Source organism: Anolis sagrei, chromosome 2, assembly GCF_037176765.1.
Source record: "Anolis sagrei isolate rAnoSag1 chromosome 2, rAnoSag1.mat, whole genome shotgun sequence".
Taxonomy (NCBI): domain Eukaryota; kingdom Metazoa; phylum Chordata; class Lepidosauria; order Squamata; family Dactyloidae; genus Anolis; species Anolis sagrei.
In genome coordinates, this window is record NC_090022.1 from 258636645 (window position 1) to 258659409 (window position 22765).

The 22765-nt window shown below is 41.9% G+C and overlaps 1 protein-coding gene across 3 annotated transcripts; it reads right to left on the bottom strand.

Moving 5' to 3' along the window:
• Positions 1-16190: 16190 nt before the first annotated feature.
• Positions 16191-21231, bottom strand: LOC137096146 (uncharacterized). Of its 3 annotated transcripts, XM_067464552.1 has the most exons (3): positions 20413-21208; positions 17890-17985; positions 16191-16987 (listed from the first exon to the last, which is right to left on the bottom strand). In XM_067464552.1, exons 1-3 carry the CDS (start codon positions 21026-21028, stop codon positions 16368-16370), a joined length of 1332 nt encoding a protein of 443 aa, XP_067320653.1. In that variant the 5' UTR covers positions 21029-21208; the 3' UTR covers positions 16191-16367. The 3 variants fall into 3 exon arrangements, with proteins under 3 accessions (XP_067320653.1, XP_067320651.1, XP_067320652.1); XM_067464550.1 differs by having other exon boundaries at positions 17890-21231; XM_067464551.1 differs by having other exon boundaries at positions 16191-17985; positions 20413-21229.
• Between the last annotated feature and the right edge of the window lie 1534 nt (positions 21232-22765).

The following is a 22765-nucleotide window of genomic DNA, read 5'->3' on the forward strand; positions in this document are numbered from 1 at the left end:
AATACCTTTCTTCGGGTTCATATCAAAATCTGAGTCAGCAGATCATTTCTGGCTTCCACCTCGTTGGCCCTTAATCTCACCAAATTCTTCCCAAATGGTTCCCTAGATTTCAGAATTTGGCTATAAGTCCCTTCCACACAGCTGAATAAAATTCCACAGTATCTGCTTTGAACTGGGATATATGGCAGTGTGGACTAAGGGCCCTTCCACACAGACCTATGTCCCAGATTATCAAGGCAGAAAATCCCACAATATCTGCTTTGAACTGGGCTGAATCCACATTCAGATAATGTGGGATTTTCTGCCTTGATATTCTGGGATATTGGGTTGTGTGGAAGGGCCCTCAGATAACCAAATTCAAAGCAGATATTGTAGGTTATTCTGCCTTGATATTCTGGGTTATATGGCTGTGTGACCCCCTTTGCCTAACTGATACTTGGCATGATACAAACAAATGTTTCCCAAGCAACAGAAGAGTTCAAGGGCCCTTCCACCAATGCTATATCTCAGAATATCAAGACAGAAAATCCCACTATATCTGCTTCGAACTGGATTATCTGAGTCAGATAATGTGGGATTTTTCTACCTCGATATTCTGGAATATAGGGCTGTGTGGAAGGGCCCCAAGTCCCAATATAATAGCAGAAACATCCCCAAATGCTAGAGTCTTTGTAGGTTAGTGGTTCTAGTTTGCATATACATAAGTAATGAAGAGCAAGATAAAGCTCAAGTTCTAAAACCATGTTGCTGGCTCTTCCTCAACCCCTCATCCTCACTGTCAGAGCTGACCAGGACAATTTCCCATAAGATGAATTTTAGGGCAGAAGCAATGGCTTGATCAAAACACTAAGAAATTCCAGATGTACAATAAAGCAACTCAATCAGCTTAGAAAACTACAGAGTGCATTGAAAATTTGCCATTTATTGCCTGTCTTTTGGCAATGGGATTAATGGCATCTGTGGTATATAGGCTGGTTATAGAAATAAAATGCAGCCTATGGTGGGAAATGCACAGTGTTAAACTAATACTAAATCATTCCAATGTGCACTTCACAGATATCAACTGTGATTTCATATCACAGTTACTTGGGCCCCTTCCACATTGAACTGTATTATATGGCAGTGTGCACTCAGATAACCCAGTTCAAAGTAGATATTGTGGATTATCTGCCTTGATATTCTGGGTTATATGACTGTGTGGAAGGGCCCTTTAATGCCTGAATTCTCAGGAACTATTGAAAGGAAATATCCTCACTTTCTTGCATCTAGAGGCTTATTTTACACATCCAAAGTTCAATCCACCCTTTAGGTTTTGTAATTGTCTTTTTATTTATAGACATAGTTGCTGATAGAAAATATGTTTGATTTATCCAAAGTGCTGGTCGGCTAATTGTTTAAACCAGGTTTATATTCTAGTACATTAAATCAGCTTTAAATTTTAAATAATGACATCTTATTGCAAACCCATCTCAGCGGATCAGAAATAAACAACAAAGTCTGTGCTCACCAATTATTATTAAGGGAATTCTGTTGTAGCAGTAGTTGTCTTTATATCAGTTAGTACTGCTCCCATCTGCTAAGGGGATATTTTTACTCCCAGTTCTCATCTAGTACAGTGTACATACTTTGTCTGCTTTCCTCCCTGATTTTCTCAGTCACTGAGTCAGATCTTTGACATTATTTTTGTACAAGGCTTATCTGATTGCAAGATAATAAAACCCTAATCCTTTCATTAGCAAAAATGAATAAGAATGGAAAAGTGATAATTTAAAAAAAAAACTGGTGACAATTATCCTTGCTTCTGAAAGACATGGGGCGCACCTGCTAGTTTGTAAAAATAAAAGTCCATTCATGTGTGAAATTCTCAGTTAGAGATCTAGACAGATGTACTATAAAATTGTAAAATCTACTATAAGTCCCGAAAATATAGCAGTAGTTTTTGTTTCTATAGTATATTAAGTTACATAAGTTATTAGCAGACAGTTCTTACTCCATTGTGTGTTTAAAAGTCTACTGGTATCAGAGGCATATATTTATTTCTTTATTTCCTATATTTATACCTCACCCTTCTCCCCCTGAAAGGGGACTCAGTTTTGGTCTCATTTGCATAAGAAACAAGGTACAGCTTGTTCAGCTTGGCCAGATGGCTGTAATGGTAGGGATCTAGCCATCACATTTTTTCATCCATTGCGGGACAACATGGCAGCCAAACACAACTCTCCTCCCTATTTGGCATCCCCCCAGTGCACTAAGAGGTTTGTTTTGCAAATTTCTCTGTGGGCCCTGCCTGTTGGGTCAATTGGAATAGAAGAATGTCGTGATGTGTCTTACACACTGTTTCCTTAACCCCATTGCTCAAACCCAGATACTTGAAAGAAAGCAAGGAAAGGGTCTCAGGAAGGATGCGTCCTTAACCCTATTCTTCAAACCCAGACTCCCTTGAAAGGAAGATAAGAAAGGGTCTCGGGAGAGGTGCTTCCTTAATCCTGTTCTTCAAACCCAGACTCAAATGAAAGGAAGAAAGGAAAGGATCCCAGGAATGGAAAGGGGAGCCTCGTAAGTTCCCAGTTCCCACCAATGGACTGGATCTTCCCAGATCTTTTGGCTGCAGACTGGAAATGGCTATTCGACAACCCACCCATTTTCGGGAGGTGTGTGAAAATGGATCTGTGGGTCTCCCAGAATTCAGCCGGCAGAAATGGATCAAGCCTACTCTCTATGAATTTACCAAGGTGGTTCAGTGCTAACTTAAAAATAAAGCATACAATAAAATTGCCTTGAGAATTTATAAAATTCATAGAGATGACATATTTTGTTGGATGCAGGGAGGTGAAACCATGACTACTAGCCCGACCAGTATGGAGGTCATTCTGTACATATATCTTCTTTTTTAAAAGCTATAGTAGTGACTCCCATTTTAAAAAAATAAAGTACTTGCTTTAAAGGAAGCAGTGAAGGCAGTTTTCATTTCACTTATTTCAGTTGCTGAAGACATGAGCTATTGTGGGTCAATGCTTTCAAAATTAGAATCATCCATACTAATGAATGAGTCTGTTTGAGTCCTTAGGCTGTGTGAACTCATAACCTTGGCATGCCTCTATTAAGCAATTGTTATATGCATGCTTACAAATTTCTACAGTGGGTGTGTAGGGGTTGCTTCTATGAAATCTACTTTTGTAGGCATTTTTCCTTCTTCACTTGCTCCCACATTAGACCATGTGTTTGATTATACTTAAGCAATTTGAAAGTAAAACTATTCTTATATGTTTGATGAAGAAAACTAAGTGTATGTTTTCCTCTTCTTATCCCTGGGGTGGACTGGACTGGGAGTTTTGTTTTGTTTTTTTGCTTTCTGCTTTGCTGATTATTCTGCTTGGAATCACCAGTACTGTCTTTCACGCTTCCCAAAAGACTGGGATTTGGTGGTATACTGCACCAGTGGTCCCACGTCTTCCAAAGTGTCCAGCAAAAGGAGGTAAATATATGACAGCTCCAAGCAGTACACTTCTCAATTCCTCTCTTTTGTGGCTGTTGCACACAAAATCTTTTTCTCCTATGCACATCCTAAGTGGGGAGAGTTAGGATGCCGCAGCATGCTGTATTGATCTGGTGGGCTTGTTTCACACAGGTCATACTCAATTTAGGTTCAAGGAATACAATGAGGTAAAACTAAGTCACCAAAATGCAAGATATAGCTTTATTAGTGAGTATATGGAAAAAAAGGGGTTTTATAGCTCTTTGCCAAATGGTGACACAGTATCAAGTGCAGATGGTTCCTGGGTCTGCACTGATCATAGAATCATAGAATCATAGAATCAAAGAGTTGGAAGAGACCTCATGGGCCATCCAGTCCAACCCCCTGCCAAGAAGCAGGAATATTGCATTCAAATCACCCCTGACAAATGGCCATCCAGCCTCTGCTTAAAAGCTTCCAAAGAAGGAGCCTCCACCACACTCCGGGCCAGAGAGTTCCACTGCTGAACGGCTCTCACAGTCAGGAAGTTCTTCCTAATGTTCAGATGGAATCTCCTCTCTTGTAGTTTGAAGCCATTGTTCCGCGTCCTAGTCTCCAAGGAAGCAGAAAACAAGCTTGCTCCCTCCTCCCTGTGGCTTCCTCTCACATATTTATACATGGCTATCATATCTCCTCTCAGCCTTCTCTTCTTCAGGCTAAACATGCCCAGCTCCCCAAGCCGCTCTTCATAGGGCTTGTTCTCCAGACCCTTGATCATTTTAGTCGCCCTCCTCTGGACACAATGTGTAGTCATTTTCCTTTCTCGAGTCAAAGGAACGTCAGTGTACATTGAAGCCATGACACATGGGCTTTAGAGCAAGCTAGTGTGTGTGTGTGTGTTATTGTAAAAGTGTGTGAATAGATAAGAAATTCTAGACTGCTGACAGATCTTCCACAATCAAATCTTGCTACATGTACCAAAATGATGGCAGTCTTTAGTGCCTTCATAGAGGCCAGTGCTTTTGCTTTGTCAAAAGCCAGGCATGATATAATAATAATGTAGACTCTGCAAGGAAGTGGATGAAACAATAGATCACATCCTCAGCTGCTGCAGATCACGCAGACAGACTACAAGCAGAGGCATAACACAGTTGCTCAGATGATTCATTGGAGCATGTGCCACAAATACCATCTGCCTGCCACAAAGAACTGGTTTTGGAGCACAATACTCCTGACCTCACGATAGTGTTAAAAACAAAGTATGGATTGTCGATGTTGCAATCCCAGGTGACAGCAGGATTGAAGAGAAACAACTGGAAAAGCTGACACAATATGATGATTTAAAGATCAAACTGCAAAGACTCTGGCAAAGCCAGTAAAGGTGGTCACAATGGTTATCGGCATGCTGGATGCAGTGCCGAAAGACCTTGGCCTGCACTTAAACACAATCAGCACTGACAAGATTACCATCTGCCAGCTGCAGAGGGCCACCTTACTGGGATCTGCATGCATTATTCGCCGATACCTCACACAGTCCTAGACACTTGGGAAATGTCCAACTTGTGATCCAATACAACAGCCAGCAGAGTGACCTTGTTTGCTGTGGACTCATCTTGTGTTTCAAATAATAATAATAATAATAATAATAATAATAATAATAATAATTTATTTATACACCACCCCATCTCCCTGTGGGGACTCAGGGCAGTTTACATACAAAAAGGCACTCAATGCCCAAGCATTGCAAATACATTAAAGCAATATAACAAATACGAATGATGACATCAGCAAGCTAATCGCATAAAAGAATTAAACATCAAAACAGGGAACACTATACAAATAATCACAAAGACATAACACATTCAAATAATCAACATTAAAACAACTATCATAGTAATAACAATTAAAATAGGTGAACATTGACTGTTACAGCTATTTCAAATAAGATTAAAACTAAGATCATGCGGTCTATCATTTCATCAAAATTAGATGTGAATTAGTCCTACAAAAAAGGTCTCCCAACAGATCTTTAGTATGGCAGAAAAGTGAATATAACCCTAAAGTATAATTTATATACAAATTAAAACCTGATAGCTACCCTGCCTCCACAGCACAAAGAATTTCTGGCAAAAGATTCTAAGAATCTTTATAATATGTTAATTATAAAGATTCTCAGAATCTTTTGCCAGAAATTCTTGGTTTATACCAGTAGCCTTGGACTGGAGCTGACCTGTGAGAATGTCTGTACACTCATGTTTTAGTGTACTTCTTCAGGCACAAAAAGAAGACTAGGAGTTTGTATCACTCCCTCACTACCACCACCACCACTGCGGCTGGCAAGGAATTGTCCTGGAAATGTGCTGTAGCTTATTTCAGGTGATGAAGTTAATCAACCACAATAATCTTGGGCTAAGGCTCCTTTCTCCTATCACTGTATTTACGTATCCCTCAACATTTCCTACCTTATGCTCCAAGGACCCCACTACACTATCCAATTAAAACACAATGATCCCACTTTAACAGCCATGGTAACATCCTATGAAATCATGATTTTTGCATTTTGGGAAGGATTATTTCAAATTTTCAGCCAAAGAGCACTATTACTCACCAAGCTGAAAATCTCGGGATTTCATAGTCTGTTGCTATGGCAGTTAAAGTGGAAATATAGTGCTCTAATTGTGTGGTGTACGAAGATCATAAGTTTAATCAGTCTGATATCTTAGTCATGGCATCATTTGTGCAATGGTCTCTTCTCTTTTCACAAATTGTAGCATTGTGGGGTAATTTTTATGTATTTTCCTATTGAACCATTCCTATTGCATTTCATCTTGTAGATTATATTGTGTAGGATTTTATATTTGTTTCCTTGTGTTGTCATACATTTTAGTTGCTCTGAGAACATATGCTAAAATGCTTGCCATAGTGGCACTATCTTTACTATAGTTAATGCTTGAAGTAAATCAAATTTCCTAATGCAGAGAGAGAGGGCGGGGGGGGGGGGGAGAGGGAGAGAGAGAGAGGAGTTAGAGTTTGTATGTCAAAATATATCTAGAATAGAATTTATTAATTAGTTCACAAAATAAGTCCAGTTCAGAATGCAGTAAAGACCAATGTTCTTAAATATTGCATGGGAAACATAGCATAGATTGATGATTACCTATCAAGAAACACATGAAACTTAAATGAAATGTATTTTATTCCAGCGCACTTTGTAATTTACTTTAAAATTAATAAGACCTAATTCTACACTGTGTACACAAATCATTCACTGTCACTGGCTTTCTGGTTGTTATATGACATTTGTAGGGTGGATGTAAAAGTTATTCTGTGATCGGCTAGACGTAGAAAGTTACACTGGGCTTGATTTTTCACTAATTTTTCTGGAGACAAGAAAGCAGGGAAGAATGCAGTTTAAAAAGTCCTTCAGGAAATTTCAGTAAGGCCTCTTTCTACACTGCCATATAATCTAGATTATCAAAGCAGATAATCTTCTACACTGCTATATAATCCAGTTCAAAGCAGATAATCTGGATTTTATATGGCAGTGTAGAATGGGTCCTAGTGGCATGTTATGATATTTCTTCCATGTTCATTCAATTACAGGATATTTTTAAAAACTGATCCTATGTGTTCAAAACATTGTAACCATCCCTAAATTTGATAGAGATCAACTGTTGTGGTTCTTACTATATGAACCATGAACTATAAAGCAAGAGATTTCAACAAGTAAAATGCTTGGAGAGCAGTTTTCATTATTTCATAAAGGGTAAAAGTGCCACCCAGCTAAGTCTCCAGATCCTTCAGCTTCTGTAAGACAAAGAAAAAAATCCTGTCTTTGACCCCAGCATTTACTTTTCTCGCCTTTAGTCATTTAGAAAGGAAGTCCAAATAAAATGTGGGTCAAACGACTGTAAAGTTCATCCTAGCAAAGACATAAACAGCTGTTGTCAGGATATACAGACCAAAAGATATTTATCTCTTGATTTCTTTTCTTTTTATACTCCTTCTCAAGGGTCAGGCAAACAGCTACAATCTTGTAATAAAATTTGACATATGGCTAGAGAAGAGGTATACTGTTTAATCCTTGAGGGAGGGAGCAACACAATATGTACCAGGAAAAAGATATCTTTTATGTACTTTATGACAACAGGTGTTTTAATCTTTTTGCAAGGAAGCAACAATATGTATTGTACAATTCTAAAAGCGAGGCAAACATAACTCTTTTCTATTTTATATACAAAATAAAACAGAAATCTATAGGAGATTATGTGACCTACCTATGGAAGGACAGTTAACTACTTGAAAGTATATCAGAGTTTTGTTCTATTTGACTACTGTCTAGTCCAAAAAATAAAATAAAATAAAAGAAAGACAGATGCCTTGATGTTGCCCATCACCACATAAGACCTCATCACATTAGAATTTTTCAGCATCCTAGAATGCTTCCAAGATGCTGGGAGGATGGAGCTGCTGGATCCCATTAGACAATGCACAGCTATTTCTGGTGAGGCTTCATCTTCCCAGTATCCTGACAGTGTCCTTGGACATTGCCCGGAGAACATGGGAGGTTTCCTGTATTCTGGGTTGTTGTAGGTTTTTCAGGCTATATGGCCATGTTCTAGAAGCATTCTTTCCTGACTTTTTGCCTGCATCTATGGCAGGCATCCTCAGAGGTTTTGAGGCAAAATTGCTTTACATATTAATATACACTATATGCATCCATACAACACTTTCAGAGTTACGTAACCAATTACTTGCTGCTGCTAAAACTAGTATATGTGGTTGGCATCCAAAGTCAATTATGATGGCATAAGTTGACGTAGAATATTATAACTGCTTCCTGTGCTTACTTGCAATTATGACATTGTTTTTATGACCACAACCAACCCTGAAATTCACCTTAAAATACAATCAGCTGTCCCAAGCAACAGTGATCTGGGCTGCTCATGATCATGATGCTGTGTGATAAGACCCTCCTACCATTGAGCAAATTTGCAATGAAGAATTACTAAAAGATGTCACAAGGATCCCTGCTCCCTATACTATCTTCTCTTGCTGGGAGGGGGCTAGTCAAATCATCCCTACTCATGAGCAGCACTGAACTAAGGGTTTCTGGCTGAGTTTTTGCATTGATTTCAGGAGTAAATGGGAGAAAAGCATAGCCACAGCATCATGGCTATATGTTTGATGCAGTATTTTAGCCCAGTGATTCTGTATCTGTTTGTCTGTTTGTCAAAACAAAGCAAAACAAAAAGAACATACAATTATTTTCAATTGTGAATCTGCTAACATGGGTGTGTGTGTGTGTGAAAGACACACACACACAGAGAGAGAGAGAGAGAGAGAGAGAGAAGAAAGAGTGCATTGCAAACCATGAAATGGAAAGGTGAACCTAACCTGCAAGATCAGGTGTGTTTGTCCCAGGCATCACAAATGGTACATCAATGGTGACATCAGTTGTAACCTTCAGAATTGCCTTACAAAAAGTTTATTTCTACATTAAAAGTGCTCGTATTTGAAACTTGGTAGCTGAGCTTTCAATATAAGTGAAGACCAAGCAATTATGATTCTGAACTTCAAAAATTAATACCATTAGTGTAAAATAATCAGATTGAGTTTAACTGCAAGCTGATGGCACTTTCTGCTGCACTATTTTTGCCTGTTTCAACTTGCCAAGATGTAATTTACCCATTATGCAGCACTCTAAGATCAGCTTTAAACAGGTGATAAGAATTATCCTAATCTGACTAGGTTGCTTAAGCCTTCCAGAAATCATTTATAAATGATTAAATTCATAAACTTCATTTAACGTTGTTAAATGTTCCTTGGTTTCAAACAGTTTATTCTTAGTTGTGATCAAAATCCAGGCAAGCAGCTGGCAGAAAGTGTGAGAGAGCACCATGCTTATTAAAATATATATTTAGTTATGTTAAAACTACAGAATCCACTTAAAACTAAAAGATGGAAAATGCAACATTGGGATGAACTCTGAGACTAGATGCAAATTTGCATGTACCTAAACTAGGTACACTTTTACATTATACCATTATGATTCAATTACAACTATCATTGTTCCAACCTATGGTATTTTGGGCACTGCAATTTTTGTATGTGTGTGTTGTGTGTCTTCAAGTTGCTTCTGACTTATGATTACTCTGAAGTGAGCTTATTTGTTCAGAAGACTTTGCTTTTGCCTTCCTCTGAGACTGAGAGTGTGTGACTTGCCTAAGGTCAGCCAGTGGTTCTCCATGACTGAGGGAGGATTTGCACCCTGATCTCCCAGTGTTCTAGTCCATGTTCAAACCACTACACAACACTTCCTCCAATTGCAGTTTTTGCTGGAGTATGATACAATAAACATCACACAAATATAATCTGTCTATTATGTTGGCACATTTAGAGAACCAATATGGTATAGTGGTTTGAGTGTTAGACTAAGGGCCTTTCTACACTGACTCAGGATGTGGGCACAATCTGGTATCTCAGATGCTGTAGTGGGCTTACTTGGAGTCTTGACAGGAATGCCCTTATCCACCTTGGAGGTGGGAGGTACTTCCGACTGCTCAGCTGCACTGAACTAAACTAGGCACTACTGGGCATCTACCCTAGGAGTATCCCTGTCCCCCTTGTGGTGGTGGTCCCCATCTGCAACATGGTACCTACCTGCTCTTCAGTGCTCTAGCTGACATCATCCAAAATCCCACCATGCTGAGGGAAAAGGCATGAAGAGGATTTGGCATGAAGGTTAAGAAGCATGCCAAATCCTCTTCAGCCGGGGCCTGAACAGATAGGAGTTGACATTTGTTCTCACATTTTATTAAAATGTGTTATTACAAAGCAGCTCCTATTTCAGCTGCTCACTGAGACAATATCTAAATCTAATTCCAGTCTAATAGCTGTACTAATGGTTGGTTGAAATGTGGGTTATAGCTTGCAACACAGTCTTCACCCACACTCCTACCCTGGTTAGCATATAACTTTCTGAAGCTGGATACAATTAAAATAACTGAACATAAATTAAAAAAAGCACAAGTAAATGATTTTTGTTGTTATTTTTAGTTGATATATATATGAATGATAAAGCTCAATTTTAGAACAATATCATTCTGTAAAGATATAGTAGAAGTAACTTTCAATGGTTTCCCATCAAGACTTGTATTTTACAATAAAGTAGCATTCATGCAACATGCTCAGCTGTGCTGACCAAGCAGTAAACTACAACAAAATAAAAAATCCACAAATATACATTGATAACTTAACTGGGCCAATTAAAAAGGATAAAAGACATGCAAGCTTTTGATGTGCCACTGGTTTTGTCTTCTTTGGGAAAATCATATGGGAGAAGAAAAATGATAATGTTAGAGTCACACACCTATATTTTTTCTTAAGATATGGGGTGTGACCTCTGCATACATTAATATCTCCCCAGAACATCTTAACTGACAACAAAACTAATATTTTGGCTTGTTTTGCTGGACAACAAGTTAAACATGAGCCAACAATGTGATGCGGTGGCAAAAAAAAAAAAAAAAAACAATGGGATTTTGGCTTGCATCAATAGGAGTACAGTGTGTAGATCCAGGGAAGTCATGCTACCCCTCTCTTCTGCATGGGTTAGACCACACCTGGAATATTGTGTCCAATTCTGGGCATCACAATTAAAGGGAGATGTTGACAAGCTGGAATGTGTCCAGAAGAGGGCGACCAAAATGATCAAGGGTCTGGAGAACAAGCCCAATGAGGAGTGGCTTACAGAGCTGGGCATGTTTAGCCTGAAGAAGAGAAGGCTGAGAGGAGACATGATAGCCATGTATAAATATGTGAGAGAAAGTCACAGGGAGGAGGGAGCAAGCTTGTTTTCTGCTGCCTTGGAGACTAGGACGCAATGGAACAATGGTTTCAAACTACAAGAAAGGAGATTCAATCTGAACATTAGGAAGAACTTCCTGACTGTGAGAGCTGTTCAGCAGTGGAACTCTCTGCCCCGGAGTGTGGTGGAGGCTCCTTCTTTGGAGGCATTTAAACAGAGGCTGGATGGCCATCTGTCAGGGGTGCTTAGAATGCTATTTTCCTGCTTCTTGGCAGGGAGGTAGACTGGATGGCCCATGAAGTCTCTTCCAGCTCTATTATTCTATGATTCTATGAGAACTCTGAAGACGCTTACTTCTTGGGAGGAGAGCAATGTCCAGTCTTGATAAAATAATAAAGAGGAGACATTACACTGGCAACAAAGATCCGCCTAGTCAAAGCCATGGTATTCCCTGTAGGAACCTACGGATGTGAGAGCTGGACCTTAGGGAAGGCTGAGCGAAGGAAGATAGATGCTTTTGAACTGTGGTGCTGGAGGAAAGTTCTGAGAGTGCCTTGGACTGTGAGAAGATCCAACCAGTCCATCCTCCAGGAAATAAAGCCCGACTGCTCATTGGAGGGAAGGATACTAGAGACAAAGTACTTTGGCCACATCATGAGGAGACAGCAAAGCCTAGAGAAGACAATTATGCTGGGGATCTAAGTCATTAATATAGATGTTGAACAGGACCGGGCCCAGCACGGAACCCTGTGGCACCCTACTCATCACTTTTTTCCAGGATGAAGAGGAAGCATTGGTGAGCACCCTCTTGCTTTGTTCACTTAACCAATTATAGATCTACCTAATTGTAGTTTTGCCTAGCTCACATTTGACTAGTTTGTTTGCCAGAAGGTCATGAGGGACCTTGTCAAAGGCCTTACTGAAATCCAGATACACTACATCCATGGCATTCCCTGCATCTACCCAGCTTGTGACTCTATTGAAAAAAGAGATCAGATTAGTCTGCCATGATTTGTTTTTGATAAATCCATGTTGACTATTAGTGATAGTCAACATGGGTTTATCAAAAAACAAATCATATAATGAAAGCCTTTGAAGGCTTTCATTATATATTTTATGCCCTTTTTAAAATTCACCCAGTAGAGATTTTGTGGATTAGGAATGTTGTTGTATTCATGCAATCTGATAGCTTACGCTAAATAAATCTTAAAGCAGCTATATAACTCTCTCCCCCCCCCCCCCCATGTTTTTAGTCTGAAATAAACAAGCACATCTGTCTTTAAAAACTGATATGATGAATCTTCCAACTTTAGTCAAGAAGAATGGGACTCTATTAATCACCATGGAAGCTTGGGTTAAAATAAACCAGTCTTAAAGATTCCACAATATCCTGTTTCTTTGTTTCTTTCCTTTTTAGACTGAACAGTTAGCACAAATCTTTTTTTTTTTTAATTGCATGGAACTATCATTCCACTACAAATGCTAATGTTGGGAATGATATCAAGGATTCCATTCAGCTGAAAATATAAAGATAGTGTCAAGCAAGGTGTGGGAGAAAACTGAAGTGGCAAGAGACAAAAATGTTTTAGTTGAGATCTTAGATGTGTATTAGAATTGATGGAAAAGATGTATTAGGTTTAGCACTGCCTGCACACTCTATTTCACCCTCACTTTGTCGAGTTCAGCTACATTGCTAAGTGAAGAAGTAATTCTCTGTCTTAGGGTTGAGAAGAAATCTACCATTGATTTCTTTTTAAAATACTATAATACAGCTTTTAAGTCTACTGTCACATTGAGGGGAAAAGGGGAAAAAGCTTGAAAGATACAAAGGAAAATTTTCAAGAAAAAACCAAACTAAGATCTCTTTGGTAAAACTTTAGCCCAGCAGTGATGCCGCTGAATTTGACTACTTCACACCAAATAATTGGTGTGGGACAGATGTCTCCTTTTCTAATGATCATCATGGAAAATTGTGTAACCTAACTTCAAATTATTTTTGAAACAAAGGACCCCACTTAAAAAAAACCCCTTGTAAGATAAGAGTTAAAGTCCTTTTAAGAAAGCATACAATAAGATCCCAACTTAACTTTCATGTCACATTAGCAGTAAATGCATTCTTAGTCATATATATATATTCAATGTAGTGTCAAAAGCTTTCACTGCTGGAATCTTCTGAAGATGCCAGCCACAGATGCAGGCAAAAAGTCAGGAGAAAATGTTGCTAGAACATGGCCATATAACGCGGAAACCACACAACACTCCATATATATGTTGTTCTCATCCCCAAGTTAGGGAGCCCCCAGTGGTGCAGCAGGTTAAACTGCTGAGCTGCTGAACTTGCTGACTGAATGGTCAGCAGTTCAAATCTGGGGAGCAGGATGAGCTTCCGCTGTTAGCTCCATCTTCTGCCAGCCTAGCAATTTGAAAACATGCAAATGTGAGTAGATCAATAGGTACCGCTCCAATGGGAAGGTAACAGCACTCCTTGCAATCATGCCAACCACATGACCTTGGAGGCTTAGAAATAGAGATGACACAACTAGACTTTATGTCAAGGGGAAACCTTTACCTTTTTACCCCCAAGTTACTCCCTTAATTCTACTGGGTTTCACATTGCAGACATGAAAATTATCTTGTTTTCCAAGAGATGATCCAGCAGATGCACTTTGGTTAGCAGAAGAACCCTTTTTGATACTGACCATTCAAATCATTGTTTTTTTCATGTCAGGAGCAACTTGAGAAATGGCAAGTCACTTCTGCTGTGAGAGAATTGGCAGTCTGCAAGAACATTGGCCAGGGGATGCCCAGATGTTTGATGTTTGACCATCCTGTGGGAGGCTTCTCTCATGTCCCCTAATCATTGCTAGAACACTATGACATGTGCAATTAAATTCTGCAATCTGCAAAGCATATCCCTTGTTGAACTTGTTCAGTGGGTAGATTCTACAATGTTCTCCTCCCCACTATAAGAGCTGCTGTAAAATAAAAAGCATATAATAAAAGAAATAAAAAGAAGTGATCCTTTGTCAAGGATTTCAAACATAGTACATTGTAGACATAAGTCAAGGAGAGAGAGAGAGAAAAAAAAAACATCAGTGACAATACCCTCCTCCAGAGGCTAATTAAATTAGGCAGATTAACTGGGAGTACTGAGTCTGCTAAGTATCACTTTAATTTAATAAACCATTAAAGCAAAGTCACAAAAACAAAGGACCACTGAAAGCCATCAGCACACATCTAATATAAATCAATAACGTCCATATAGAAGGAGTATATAAAAACACCCTTGAGTCAGGCTATTAGATTTCTTTTAAAGAAGTTGAATTAATTAATAACTCCAGTAATTAACCCCTACTAATGGGAGAGCTTTAGCTGAGAAATTAACACAATAATGCCAACTTCATATATTTTGCATTTCAGCATATCTTCATTACAATTTACATTTTGCTTACAGAGAATTGGTTGCTCCGCAGTAGAAAGCTTATCACTGACAATGTATTTCTCAGTATACTTATCATTTTGAAAATATGGCTTGTTAGTCCATTCTTATCATTTTCAGATAATAGTAAAATATGTTCTTTCTTAGATCAAAGAATTATCCAATATATGAACAGAATGAGGGAGTCTTATTATAGAATGAATGTTATTTGTCACCACTAAACTAGCAATGCCATGAAAGGCTTTTAGGAGATGTAGAACATTGTTACAGAAAGTGTAAATGTAAAGATAATTGGGTATTTTTCCCCAACAGACTCAATTGTACTGAAACCATCATAATGATTCTGCAAAGGGGAATAAATGTAACTTAATCATACCTTGTGTATTTGCAAGTAGAATATATACTCCCCTCCCTAAATTAATATAGATGTAATAGAATTCAGCTTTACAAATACAATGCATTTCAAATTCTGACAATGCCTCTGCATCAGTGTTAATTGCAAGGGTGATATTTAACCTTCCTATGTTAAAATCTCCCAATAGTGATTTGTCTGCCAACCCACGAAGTAACACCAGAAATAAAGACACAACAACAATGTTTTGGATTCAAATTGGGCAACTTTTATTTAACGTTACCTATTTAAGTTCTGAACTAACTCAAGGGTGTAAGGAACTGATGCAACCTAACCCAGGTAGAGTCTCTACCCGATAACAACAACTTCCGGGCGAAGCACCTGGGTTTCGGTAATAAAACCGTATTACCCTCAAAGGAAAGGAATAAGGAGTCTCTTCAGAACTCTTGTATAGAGACTCCTTCCAATTAAAGGCCATTTAACTACACGTCCCCCTTTAAACTGGAGGCGAGTGTTTAACTTAACGGCCTTTCACCCCTTAAAGGGGTGCCCTAGGTGCACACCGACTAAAGGGAATTTTCTATCTATTTACGCCTGGCCTATTTAAGCATAGCCGACCAACTCCATCTAGCCCCTAAACAGTATAGGGTAGGCAAAAAACCTCCCCCATGAAACAAGAAGAGGAAAAAATTCCTACCCGGTTCCACCGGCAACCATGATATACTGTTAATGGGCGGGAGTGGTGGGCCAACTTCCAGGCTGGAATGAGCCTGAGAGGGGCTGGCCTGCGTTCTCAGGCCACGCCCCCCGGATGTTCTGGAGGGTTCCATCCGAACTCCTCCCTGCCTCGTGTGAGGCAGACAAATGTTTTTCCTCTCTCCCCATTTCATGGGGAGGGGAAAACTATTGTCTGCCAACCCACGAAGTAACACCAGAAATAAAGACACAACAACAATGTTTTGGATTCAAATTGGGCAACTTTTATTTAACGTTACCTATTTAAGTTCTGAACTAACTCAAGGGTGTAAGGAACTGATGCAACCTAACCCAGGTAGAGTCTCTACCCGATAACAACAACTTCCGGGCGAAGCACCTGGGTTTCGGTAATAAAACCGTATTACCCTCAAAGGAAAGGAATAAGGAGTCTCTTCAGAACTCTTGTATCGAGACTCCTTCCAATTAAAGGCCATTTAACTACACGTCCCCCTTTAAACTGGAGGCGAGTGTTTAACTTAACGGCCTTTCACCCCTTAAAGGGGTGCCCTAGGTGCACACCGACTAAAGGGAATTTTCTATCTATTTACGCCACGGATTAGGGGCAAATGTCTATTTCGCCCCTATCCCCCACCAATTCCTCTAACACCCTTCTGATACCTTCTTGTAAATTTTGCAAAAATAGTTGGTTGCCCAATTCAGATAGGTGTATTCCATCACTACGATATAACCTCTCATCATCTCGTGTGATATTTGGATGTGAGAGAAAATGACCCCTCTGATGGATCATGAATACCCGCATGGCCCGGTTCACTCGCTTCCTGGCTTTTTCGAGCCTTCCCACGTCGCCTCCTCCGAGCCATCTGCGACGAGGTATGATAGCGGACCAAACGATGTGCACCCCGGGCCATGTCCACCAAATTTTACGGATGTCTGCCCTTGCTTGTAAAAAGAGGGCTTTGCCTGTTAACAGGCCCAAATCGTTACCACCGAGGTGGATAACCAACACATCGGGAGGCAGAACACTCCCGGCATTAAACAACAAGGGGCACAAACCGTCCCAACGCAGGCCTCTCCTTCCTCTCCATTCCACCGCTGCCGTGGAAGCGAGCCCCAAATGCTGGCCATAGGCAGTCCTGAGGGCCTCTCTCCCTGCCCAAAAGACATAACTGTGTCCGCAGACCAGGACCCGTCTTCTATGTGCCAGCCTGGAGAGACCTGCAACGATAACCACATCTAGGATGAAACTGACCGCACGTAACCTCTGAAAGCGCCAGACCTCCATCTACCTATGGCTTTTATCTCATCATCGCCATATCCCATCTCAGCTGCTGCTGTGGCAGCACCAATCCTAAAGGAATGGGTCCCAAATTTAAGGTGACCCAATCCCAACATGTCCAGTGCCTTAGCTGTGATGGTCCAGAATTGGTACTTGGTCAGCGGCTTGCCATCCTGATGGGAGAAAAGGTAACCTTTCTCACCGCCCCTGAGCGCCGTAAATTGTGTCATGGCCATCACGGGGCAAAGGTCCTCCTCGCTGCACTTTAGCAGCCTGAATACCTGGCCTTTAGATTCTTGGTCAGTTTTGGAAGCTCTGATATTGATTTCCATGCTATCGTGAAGGACTTTAATGTCGGAAATCAACAATGCACGGTGTGAGGTATCGCTCTTGGATAATGCCACCAATTCACTCACCCGGAGAGCTCCAAAAAATGCAGTCAAAGCCGCGGCATGAAATAAAACCTGTTCATAATGTGAGGTGCACAATCTGGGCCATAACTGTTTAAGTCCCTTCATAATAGCGGGTGTCATCGGCTGCCGTTCATCCCTGGGATGCCCGCGCTGCCTGGACCATCCCGTTAAGAATTTATGTATCCTAAAGTCATCAGTGGGGTCGCTAAGGCCCTGGGCCTTGAACCAATAGGCGAGCGCTGATAACTTCGATCTAATGGACTGGGGTGCTAAGCCTCTCCTCCTATTGTATACACAAAACTGAGCCAGCTGCTCGTAAGGGACAGGCATGACTCCCGGCAAGTTATATTGCTGTCTAAAATCTAGAAATTCTTGGACCGCCCTAATGTATGATTTTCTGGAGCTGGGTGCGAGAGCCAAACTCATACCTAACGCTGTCTCGTCACTCCAACCCTCCAGAGATGGTCCGGCATGCGTTCTGGAGCCACGTCCGCGTCGGGTGCCAGCTGCCTGAATCGCTCCATCTGAAAACGAGACAGAGCGTCAGCCAAGGTGTTACTGAGACCCGCGATGTGGAATGCCCGAAACAATATGTTAAACTTTAGACAGTGTAAGACAAACTGCCGAATGGCGCCCATGACCCTGCGTGATTTAGATGTCAGTGTGTTAATGACTTGTACTGTGGCCATATTATCGCACCAAAAATGCACCGTGGCATTGGCAAACATGTCAGCCCAGAGGGTGACTGCCACTAAGATAGGAAAGAATTCCAAAAAGGTTAAATCAGCTGTTATTCCTGCTGAATGCCAGTCGTCTGGCCACCTTTCAGCACACCAGTGTCCTTTAAAGTATATTCCAAATCCAATTGAACCTGCCGCGTCTGAAGACACCTCTAGGGCATTCCTCACCATCAATTCTTGACGCCAAAACGAGATTCCGTTAAACTGGCGCAGGAATTGCAGCCAAACGAACAAATCTGCCCTAATCTCACTTGTCAGCCTGATGTGATAGTGGGGCAAAGCTATCCCCGTGACAGCATCACACAGTCTGCGCAGAAAGGCCCGTCCGGGTGCTATGACCTTACATGCGAAATTTAAATGACCAATTATTTGTTGGAATTCCCTTAAGGTCGCCTTCCGTCGGGGCAGGAATTGACTAATCCTGTCAATCAAAGCCAAGACCTTTCCGTCCGGCAGCCTCGAAAATTGGTTGACTGTGTCAAGCTCTATCCCAAGGAATGTCAAAACGGTGAGGGGGCCTTCCGTTTTTTCTTCTGCTAAAGGTACCCCCAGGTACTCCGCTAGCTGCTGAAAAGCGCATAGCAGGGCACCACAGTCCCCTGATCCGCTCTTGCCGACAAAAAGAAAGTCGTCGAGATAATGTGCGACTCCTCTAAGGCCTGACTTCTCTTTTATTGCCCACTCTAGGAACGTACTAAACGTCTCAAAAGCGGCGCAAGAGACTGCGCATCCCATGGGCAAAGCCCGATCGCAATAAAAAAGACCCTGAAACTGGAATCCCAACAATTCAAAATCAGCCGGATGCACTGGGAGCAGCCTGAAAGCGGATTTAATATCGCACTTTGCCAACTCTGCTCCCGGCCCATACCGCCGTACTAACCGTACCGCTGTGTCAAATGATGTGTAGCTAACCGAACATTGTTCGTCGGGAATGGCGTCATTCACTGATCCCCCTCTCGGGTAAGACAGGTGGTGAATAAGACGATATTCACCGATGGCTTTTTTGGGAACTATTCCCAAAGGAGAAACCCTAAACTGAGGCGTGGGGGGTCCGACAAATGGACCCAAAACCCTGCCTTCTCTAACCTCTTTGTTTATTTTTTGTTCAACTATGTTTTCGAGTCCTTTGACCGACTTCAAATTGGCTGCTAGACAAGGGGAACGTGGCCCAAGGGCCGGGATCCGAAAGCCCTCTGTAAAGCCAGCAAGCAGGTACTCTGCTGCTGCTCTGTCAGGGTACCTTTCTAGCAAACCACTAAGCGGCCCCACCCTGATTGGGCTGGGGCCCTTTTGGAAGATTTCCTTGTCCTGGGTTCTTTCTGTTGAACTGGAAGGCCCTTGGCCCAGTCCTTGTTGGCTTTGCCTTGTAACAGCTCTTGGTTGAGTGGTTACCTTGGCATATCGCACAGGCGTGCTGGTATGTGCAATCCTTGCATGCACAAACTCCGCGAGCCGCATATCCCCAGCACATTCCTTTTTGTCTTTGCGGCTGCTGTGCTGGGTTTCCCAGCCGAAAGGGCTGACTCCCTTTGGCGTTCTGTATAGTGTGACCACTATCCGCCTTCTCACCAGAAACTGCCCTGGTTGTATTCATCACCTCCATCCACAATTGACTGTCGATGAGGTCCCATCTCTTATTAGGCTTTGTGGCGGCTTCTGTACGGAAGCGGCAATCATAAACCAGCCACGCCTGGCCCGTGTAGTTCACGTATGCCCCATAGATAATGTTTTGGTACTTGAATAGGGACTTGGCCCTATATGGGTGAGCTTCAACTAACAGGGATGCATATATAGTATAACATGCAATCCAATTTTTCCAATTTTGCTCGACCCGCCTTTTCTTCATTTTTTCTTTTCGTTCCTCATCCATGTCGTCCTTCTCTTTTTTCTCTAACTCCCTAAAATATAGGGAGAAAATATCTATGTACTCGTTCCTGAGTATCTTATCAATGGTTTTCTGTGATAAATGAGCCCCCAAAGAGGCTGAGGCTGCCGTGGCAACTATAGGCAGAACCCATTTATCAGTTCCCCAATATTGGTTGTCGTCTCCTGACCTAGCCATTTCTAAAGTTATGGGGGCAACTATGGGCGTTTCAGGACCAGCCTTAGTGGCTGCAGGTCCTGCTATCACCATAGTCGCACTTAGAGGAGTAGATGTAGTGTTTTGCGCCTGGCTCGGGCCCCAAGGCCAGACCAGTGTATTGTTATTACCTGATGATGTCGACGGTCCGTCTACAACACTGGCTTGTACGGAAGGCTGTCCCACTGACACCGACCCTGAAACGGCCGGTGCCGCCGAGGGGGATGCTCGAACCGGATAAGCCGGGGCGGCGGCCGATGATGTTGCAATCGTCTCAGGCCGGACTTCTGGAATTTCCAGCTGAGGCCGAGATATCGCTGGCGCGGCGTCAGTCAGTGCTGATGGTGCTGACTGGTCCGCCGCCGCCTGACCCCGGGCCGCTTGAGGTTGATCAACCGACGGGGCAGTGGGACCCTGTTCTTCCCGGCTGGGCTCTGGTTGTTCCGGCTCTTCTCCATCCCGCCTCACCGCTGTATGGCCGGCCTCTAAAACAGACATACGGGAGAGAAGATTTTTAAAAATCAGCTTCCTGCTTGCCCGTCGCGCCGGGCGCGGCCCCGCCTCCCTTGTTGACAACCCTCTCTCTCGCTCAAATTTTTCCATTCTGGCCATCAAGGCATTTAATTCTTCAGCAGAAACGTCATCCTCCCCCGATGATGATTCGCTGGGAGGGAGGGGACGTTTTGCCGACGTCTTCTTGGCAGGTCCCTTTCCTTTGGGACCGCCCACATTCTTCTTTGGCGCCATCCTGAAATGAAATAAACAGTAAATCCGTCATTAATATATAACGCCACTGAGCAGATTGAACCTCAGGTGTCGGGTGGCGAGACCAGCGTGAAGCACTCATAATCACTGGCAAATGATATTGATCTTTTTCCATTTGCCTGCCGCCCAACTAACAGGACCACCTGAGATGCTACTTATTACATCAGTTTAATTGGGAGCTCCTCTTTTTTTTTTTTTTTAAAAAGCCCCAACCAGCGGTTGGGTTCATGCATGCTTTTCTCCCTATATTTCTGACCCAATCTGCAGCACCCCGCCTATTGCCATCGCATTGAGAGGCTTTTTCAAGTTGGGGCTGACATCGTGAGCTCATCACCCACCCAAGTAGCCATGCCCATTGCTAAGCCTATTGATCCACTCACATTTGCATTAACTCGTAATATTGAGCAAAAACAAGTTGGAGCTGACATCAGGAGCTCTCCTGCACTCAATAGTTAAGGACTGCAATTGGGTCTATTGATCCACTCACATTTGCATTAAATCTTAATATTGGGCAAAAACAAGTTGGGGCTGACATCAGGAGCTCTCCTGGACCCAATAGTTAAGGCCTGCAATTGGGTTTAATGATCCACTCACATTTGCATTAGATCTTAATATTGGGCAAGAACAAGTTGGGGCTGACATCAGGAGCTCTCCTGCACTCAATAATTAAGGCCTGCAATTGGGTCTATTGATCCACTCACATTTGCATTAAATCTTAATATTGAGCAAAAACAAGTTGGGGCTGACATCAGGAGCTCTCCTGTACCCAATAGTTAAGGCCTGCAATTGGGTCTATTGATCCACTCACATTTGCATTAAATCTTAATATTGGGCAAAAACAAGTTGGGGCTGACATCAGGAGCTCTCCTGCACCCAATAGTTAAGGCCTGCAATTGGGTTTAATGATCAACTCACATTTGCATTAAATCTTAATATTGGGCAAGAACAAGTTGGGGCTGACATCAGGAGCTCTCCTGCACTCAATAATTAAGGCCTGCAATTGGGTCTATTGATCCACTCACATTTGCATTAAATCTTAATATTGAGCAAAAACAAGTTGGGGCTGACATCAGGAGCTCTCCTGTACCCAATAGTTAAGGCCTGCAATTGGGTCTATTGATCCACTCACATTTGTATTGAATCTTAATATTGGGCAAAAAACAAGTTGGGGCTGACATCAGGAGCTCTCCTGAACCCAAAAGTGAAGGCCTGCAATTGGGTCTATTGCTCTGCTCACATATGCAATAAGTCTTGATATGTGGCCTATAACCATTGGGGCTCCCATCAAGACAATTTAATTAATTAATTTTAATTTATATATAAAATATACTCACGAACATATAGACATATACATACATATATATATATATATATATAGGTATACACATACACACACCTAGATATGCATTTTTTTATTTTTATTTATTTATTTATTTATTTATTATTATTATATAAATAAAATACGCCGAACTCAAAATGGCGGCGACGCCAACCACAAGATGGTGTCGCGTTTTCGCCACGGCAGCCGCATTCCCGCCAAGCGGCCACCATTGGCGCCAATAGCCGAAACGCCCAGCGCCTGTTAGAATGCACCTCGGCGGCAATCAAAAGGGGGGCCCCATTCCAGCATATCGCTATCCATTCTTCAGGATGTCAACGGCGTTCTCGCCCAACACATCCACTCCCCCAGTGCCCCACCTGAACAAGGATTGTCGCTGA